This window comes from Elephantulus edwardii, unplaced genomic scaffold (assembly GCF_000299155.1).
Source record: "Elephantulus edwardii isolate Elephantulus edwardi_28Jun2011 unplaced genomic scaffold, EleEdw1.0 scaffold00182, whole genome shotgun sequence".
Classification (NCBI taxonomy): Eukaryota; Metazoa; Chordata; class Mammalia; order Macroscelidea; family Macroscelididae; genus Elephantulus; species Elephantulus edwardii.
In genome coordinates, this window is record NW_006399932.1 from 2,735,171 (window position 1) to 2,741,912 (window position 6,742).

The 6,742-nt window shown below is 54.6% G+C and overlaps 2 protein-coding genes across 2 annotated transcripts in view; both read right to left on the minus strand.

Moving 5' to 3' along the window:
- Positions 1 to 1,904: 1,904 nt before the first annotated feature.
- Positions 1,905 to 4,550, minus strand: HOXA5 (homeobox A5). The gene is made up of 2 exons (XM_006896112.1): positions 3,934 to 4,550; positions 1,905 to 2,938 (listed from the first exon to the last, which is right to left on the minus strand). Exons 1-2 carry the CDS (start codon positions 4,493 to 4,495, stop codon positions 2,688 to 2,690), a joined length of 813 nt encoding a protein of 270 aa, XP_006896174.1. The 5' UTR covers positions 4,496 to 4,550; the 3' UTR covers positions 1,905 to 2,687.
- A 1,887-nt stretch (positions 4,551 to 6,437) lies between these two features.
- The window catches only part of HOXA6 (homeobox A6), a 10,636-nt gene continuing 10,331 nt past the window's right edge, over positions 6,438 to 6,742 (minus strand). The window contains exon 3 of the mRNA XM_006896131.1: positions 6,438 to 6,716. Within this exon, the coding sequence (XP_006896193.1) occupies positions 6,513 to 6,716 (204 nt within the window). The 3' untranslated portion in view covers positions 6,438 to 6,512. The remainder of the gene's footprint in view (positions 6,717 to 6,742) is intronic.

The following is a 6,742-nucleotide window of genomic DNA, read 5'->3' on the forward strand; positions in this document are numbered from 1 at the left end:
CTACAAAAGAGAGAAAAAAGGAGAGAAGATGGGGAGAAGACCCAGGCGGAAGAAAAGAAAGCACTCTATCTCCTTTCATATAGCCTGGGGACTCAAAGACTAAAGTTAAATCCGGCCATAAAGTTTATTGCCTTAGATTGACAAGCGGGTGAGAACAGCCCCACCGAAATGAAAAGAACGTTCAGGCAAACAGGGTTCAGTCCCTAGCGCGGGGGAGGGGGTGCAGCACCCCTCTCGCCAGGTAGGTACCCCTTGTTCCCAGTGCCCCTGGTGCTCACTGTCTGGGTTTGGCCTAGAAACTCTAGAGCCCAAGATGCATTAGGTCGGCCTCCCTCTGCCACTCTCCAGAGCTTTGCAGCTAGTCTGAAACTCGGCCCAAAGGCCGCTGCTTCAATTCAGTCCTGCCAAATGACCCCAGCCCGCGAAGACATATTGCTAAAGCCCCGTAAGGAAGACCGCCAGAGAACGCCTCGGCCTTGCCCCCGCCTTTCTTCCAAACTCCCAAACTCGGCGAGGCCCCAGCGCCCCGCAGCCGGCGCTCCACTGTCTCCCAGCCCCCACCCCAGGGTTCGACGATCCCCCAAAGACCCTAAACTTCGCCAGACTCCTCTAGGGGGAGGCGGCCTTGCCAAGTCTCTCCATACACAACCATTCCCACAAAAAGTCCATCTTTTGACACGCTGGCGAAAGCAGCAGAAGTCATTAACATTCGCGTTTGTACAGCAATTAAAGTTAGGCCCGGGGATGCGGAGCGGCCACTTGCTCTTTGCATGCTGGTGCCTCGGTCCCACAGCCCCTGGCTTTGCTGTTGCTGTGACAGAGGAAAAGTTTGCCCAGTCCCTTTGGAATGGAGAGGCAGGCGGCCTCAGTTACGGAGCCAGGGAAAGAAACCCGAGCGAAGGAGAAACTTCAGAGTACAAATAAACTCAAAAGCGCTCAGGCAGCAAGCTTACCTTAACCCGAAGTGAGGCATTTTTTCAGAGTTTTGAGAACTTGCAGTTTGGACACTTCTGGACCTAAAATTGACAATTTGAATGACCGGGCGGCACTCCTAGCCTGCAAAAGAGTCAAATGGAGTCCAGCGTCAGTGAGATTATATGTTATGTGGTATATAATGTTGGATGTCAACTCCCCAAAACCATAAAACTTACTTTAATGGCCCCACGTGACGTTTTATAGCCAGTGAGCCGATCTGTCTGTGCTATGGATGACTTTACGATCTAATTCATAGACAAAACCCTATTCATTTGGCACCCAAATGTCATATAGCCGGAACTGGGGCTTATAAAGTTTACTGTTTTATAACTTTTAAAAGGAAAGACGGCATCAGTGTAAGCAGTGCCTAAATGTGCAAATCTCTAGTTGCACTTTAGCTGCTCTGAGGAGTTTCCCAATCAAGCTAGGATGGGGTAAGTAACCTTCCATTTGTAGCAAATTAATTGTACTTAAAGAAGCCAACTGGGTCCAGGGTGAGGTGTGGGAACGGGTGCTGGAGTGGGTAGCGATAGAGGCCTTAGGGGCTCAACCTGGCAGAGCAGCCTTTGCAGCAAGAGAAGGCCCCAAGTGCCTGAGAGGCAGGACCTGTGCGGGCCCTGAGGACGCTAACAAAGCCCCAGGTTTTCTCCTTCTTTCTCTCTTCTATTTATACCCAGAAAGTTAACTTTGTTTCCTCAGAGATAGGGAAGGTGGACTCAGGCTTTGGACTGGCCTGCAGCTTTTCCCACTTTCTGCCCAGAACTTTCTGGTGGATCAGAAGGAGAGAGGTGGTGGGTCATGGCGTTGGGTTGAGGCCTCCTTGCACAGGCAGGCTGCTCAGGTGGCCTGGCTCACCAGCTTCCAGGACTGGACAGAGAGGCAGAAAAGCAGAATGACTTGCTCACTAGTTGGCACAAATCAGACCAAGAGAACTTACAATAGAAAGTTTATTTTTTGTGTTTCCAGTCAGTATTTTTTTTCCTTAAAAACAAATACAAAAAAAAAAAAAAAAGCTGATCACAGTTTGCTTAAAACAGCCAGACTTGGACAATATTTGTAACTTTGTTCACAAAAACATACATCACTGAAGCTGCGCTTATAAGAGCCACTTCCAGAGTTCGTGCAAAGGGTCCTACAAAGGCACGCAGGGGCACACCGCTCAGAGTCACAGTTTTCGTCACAGAGCCACTAGTCACTACACGTTGAACAAGTTAAGTTGTGTCTCATCAAGTCACCTCTACAACAGCATTAATTACACAGGGAATATAGGTAGTTTGAATAAAAATATCTTTAACAGCTTGGAGCTATTGAGACAGGAACACTTCCACACACATGCACAGTTAAACAACTCGAGTGCAACACACAACATTGGCACTAAACGAGGTCAAAGGGGGACTTTTTGTGTAAGTTTTTTTTCTCTTTTTTTGTTATAGTTACTTCAAGTAACAGCTTGCTTCATATAAATAAGTTAAAACATCTATTTTTTTTTCTTCAAGACAAAGCCATTCAGGACAAAGAGATGAACAGAAAGCAGATCTACTTATACAGGCGCTATAATGGCAATAAGCAGGCTCATGATTAAAAGATGAATTAGGGCAACGAGAACAGGGCTTCTTCACAGAAGGAACACAAGGGAGTTTCAGAAAGTCACCTTAGTACTGACACTATGCGGGATCCGCTAATACTGCTCAGTACTTTAAACGCTCAGACACTCAGGGGCGGAAGGCCCCTCCCGCCGCCGCCATGCTCATGCTTTTCAGCTTATTATCTTTTTTCCACTTCATCCTCCGGTTTTGGAACCAGATTTTAATTTGTCTCTCCGAGAGGCAAAGAGCATGTGCTATTTCAATCCTTCTTCGGCGGGTCAGGTAGCGGTTGAAGTGGAACTCCTTCTCCAGCTCCAGGGTCTGGTAGCGCGTGTAGGCCGTCCGGGCCCTTTTGCCTTCCGGGCCGCCTATGTTGTCTGCAACAGAAAAGTCAGCGGTTTAGCCACCCACTCCTCGGGTCCCTGGCTCCTCAAGTCCGCCAGCCGAGCGAGCCAGGGTCCTGAGCAGTGAATGGGGGCGAAAGGCTCAACAAGTCCTCCCTCCACACCCGCCCACCCCTCCCGAATTTCCTTCCCTCTTCCTTTCTAGAGAGAAAACAATATGATTTTGACTCTGGGAACAAACGGCCCATCTGAAGGGGCAGCCGCGTCCCCGAGGGCCGCCCTGGCTTGCCCTCGCCCCTCTCCTGTCCCCTGGCCCTCCCCTGAGCGCCCTGCGTCCCGCACAGCCCTCCCAGGCCGCGCACCGTTCGCAAAACCACCCAAGTACGGCGCTTCACCACGGTGCCCAAGTGGCCTCCAGGTCACCTTCCTTAAAGTTCCAGCCTTGCGAGCTGCCTCACATTCCAGCCTGTACGCTTGGGGCGCCTGCTTTCTTTTTCCCTTCTCTCTCCCACCAGCCCCCAAACTTCAGAATCCCACTTGCTCTCATCTCGATTATTCCCCCCAAGTCCCTTTTCGGGGGCTCTAATTAGTAACGCTGCTTCCCCAGTGTAGCCCTTCTCATAAATTATCCGCCCTGACAAGCCCGATTCACGGCCCCCATTGCTGTCCTCTACCTCTTTTCGCCCTGCTCGGCTGGTCTGACCAGGAAGCGCCTTCCCAGGCGCTGGGGTTCTAGATGCCTTTTCTTCCCCCCCTCCCTTTTCCCCCTTAACGTCTAAACTTGCCCAGTCAGCCGCTGCCTCTCCCCCTCCTCGACCCTGTTTGTGAGAGCGCAGGGAGCTGCAGAGACCAGAAAAGGGAAGGAAGAAGGCAGGGGAAGAAGAACAGGGAGAGGCAGCTTCGCGGGGCCGAGACAGGCGAGAGCCGGCGAGAGGCAGGGAGAGAGGGCAGCGGAGGAGAAAGGGAGGATCGCGGACCTGGAGCCGCGCCCCCGCGGCCGCGTGGGTTCAGAGAAAGGCTGGCTTTACCATGACTTATGTGCAGCTTGCGCATCCAGGGGTAGATCTGGGGCTGCGCGGGCGGCGCCGGGCTCGGCTCGCTCTGCGCGCTCGCCTGCTCGCTGCTGGCGGGGGTGTCCTCCTCGGCTCCGGACGCCGCGCCAACCCCCTCTCTGCTGCTGATGTGGGTGCTGCTGGCGTTGGCCGTGGCGCTGCTGGAGTTGCCCAGGGAGTTTTTCCCGCCATGGTGGCTGTCGCTGCCGGGCGAGGGGGCCACGGCTGAGCAGGGCAGCGGGTCGGGTGGAGGAGAGTGCGTGGACGTGGCGGGCTGGCTGTACCTGGGCTCGGCGGGCGCCGCGCTGGCGCCGGCCGTGTAGCTGCGGGCGCGCTCCCCGGAGCCAAAGTGGCCGGAGCCCGAGCGGCCGACGCTGAGATCCATGCCATTGTAGCCGTAGCCGTACCTGCCGGAGTGCATGCTCGCCGAGTCCCTGAATTGCTCGCTCACGGAACTATGATCTCCATAATTATGCAACTGGTAGTCCGGGCCATTTGGATAGCGACCGCAAAATGAGTTTACAAAATAAGAGCTCATTTGTTTTTTGATATGTGTGCTTGATTTGTGGCTCGCGGTCGTTTGTGCGTCTATAGCACCCTTGCACAATTTATGATGAATTATGGAAATGACTGGGACATGTACTTGGTTCCCTCCTACGTAGGCACCCAAATATGGGGTACGACTTCGAATCACGTGCTTTTGTTGTCCAGTCGTAAATCCTGCCTGATGACCTCTAGAGGTAAACTCGTGCACTAATGGGGGAGTTGGGTGGAGGCAAGAGGGGTGGCGCGCGCGTCCCGGGCTCGTGCCCGTCGTCCGCTGCCGCCTTTCAGTCGGACTCGAGCGCCACCCGCTGGAGGCGAGGTGCATCGTCCCGCTTCCGACCCCGGGCAGCAAGGGCCGGGGTCGAATTGAGGTTACAGCCCATTATGGCAAAATTATTGCATTTCCCTTGCAGTTCCATTAGGATGTACCAATTGTGAGGCCGTCAGCTGCCGAACGCGCGCCCGGCGAGGATGCAGAGCACTGGGGGAGATGGTGACTCGAATTTTGTTCAACAACTTCTTTGCCCCACTTTACAGCCCCTCTGATTTTGTGTCGAGGTTGGACTCGGTTCTGCCTGTCCTCCCAGTAGCTCTGAATTTTGAAAATACAGCTATCACCTTCGGGGAAGGGAGGAGGTCATTTAGCCAATTGAAGAAATAAATCCTGCTCGCAGCAGCAGCTACAATTACGGCTCTGTTTTCGTGAGCGCATGAGAGACGGTGTCCCTGCCGCTCTTAAATGGCAAGCGTCTATTAAAGATAGCTTTTATGTTGTGTTTTTCCGAGGCGAGGTCAAATTCCATACACTCTTATGATCGGAGTAGATTTTTCTTTCCTGAAAATACGATTTTCGTGCCTTTAGCTTGCTACTTGATTTGCTTAATTATCCAGCCTGGAGGATCTTCACCACCGGGTCCCCTTCCTAGAGCCGACCTGGCCCCAAGTGGGGGGGGGGAGTTCTGGGTGAACCCAGCAAGTGGGTCCAGGCTCCCCGCAGCCACAGAGGCTGCTTGGGAGCTGGGGATCCGTGGGCCAGGTGGTCAGGGTCTTTCTTAGACCTCCAAGAGTGAAACGAGGGCGTTAGTTGAAGCATGTTGTCACAGTGCTCAGCAGCTCCGTGGTTGTTTTCCCGGGTTCCGGAAGATGAAAGTAAATCACAAACACAGCCAAGAGGCAAGGGGGACCTCCTCGCTGGAAGCCGGGTGGCGTAGGCGCCCCTGGCACGTCTGGAAGCCGGGGCTGCAGCCTCTCCCATGGCCCTAGGCCCCCTCTGAAGGTCCTCAGAGCTGTGGCAACAGCCCTGGCGCGGTGTCGCAGGCGGGCAGCGGGAATCGAATGTAGGGAGCCTGTGGAGCAGTTGCTCCCGCGCTGTGAAGCGCCACCCGGGTGCAAGCTGGCCATACTCGCCGAGACTACGGCTCCTCCACCCGCGGCTTCACCAGGCCCAATGGCTCAGCTTTCTGGAGCGTGGGATGGGCGCTTTGTTCCTCACAATTCTTGCTGTCTGGAGGCAGCCTGGGAGGCCATGGCAGGGCTAGGGCCCTAGTCCTAAGGCCCTCTCTTCCCAGCGATCGGAGGAGATTTGGTGGTGCCCCTCCGGGACTGGATGACAAGGGCCCGGAGTCAGAGATGCCCAGACTCCAACCGGGGCTAGGGTCTTTGGCTCGTTCCTCCCCAGCTACCCCAACACCGATAGTGGCCTCCTGCTCCCAACCAGGGGGAGCCTCGCACCAGAGTTGGAGATGAAATCAGGGTGCACCTGGGGACCCCAGAGCCCGTTTGGGCGCCTTTGGGAGTCGGACTATGTATATGCAATGAACCCCAGTACTCTGGTGGGGTTAGTTTTGTTGTTTTTGTAAGAAATGCTCAGACGCTTGCAGAGCTCCGGACTCCCCTGAAGCTGCAGCCCTCTGTTGAGAAGAGGCAGGGAGAAAAGTTGGGGAGCAGACGAAGGCAAGGGGGCAAAGCCAAGGGAAGTTGCGACGCTCGCCTGGTCCTTGATCCAAGGTCTACTCGCCCGCCTTTGCTTCTGCGTCCTCCCCGCTGGGCTGCGTGGAATTGATGAGTTTATTCTCCTTTTTCCACTTCATGCGGCGGTTCTGGAACCAGATCTTGATCTGGCGCTCAGTGAGGCAGAGCGCGTTGGCGATCTCGATGCGGCGGCGCCGGGTCAGGTAGCGGTTGAAGTGGAACTCCTTCTCCAGCTCCAGCGTCTGGTAGCGCGTGTAGGTCTGGCGGC

Excerpts from the sequence above, each read along its gene's own strand:
- HOXA5 (XM_006896112.1), bottom strand. The coding sequence starts at position 4,495 with ATGAGCTCTTATTTTGTAAACTCATTTTGCGGTCGCTATCCAAATGGC. Across the intron at positions 2,939-3,933 it reads CAAGCTGCACATAAGTCATG|ACAACATAGGCGGCCCGGAA; the intron begins GTAAAGCCAGCC and ends TTTCTGTTGCAG.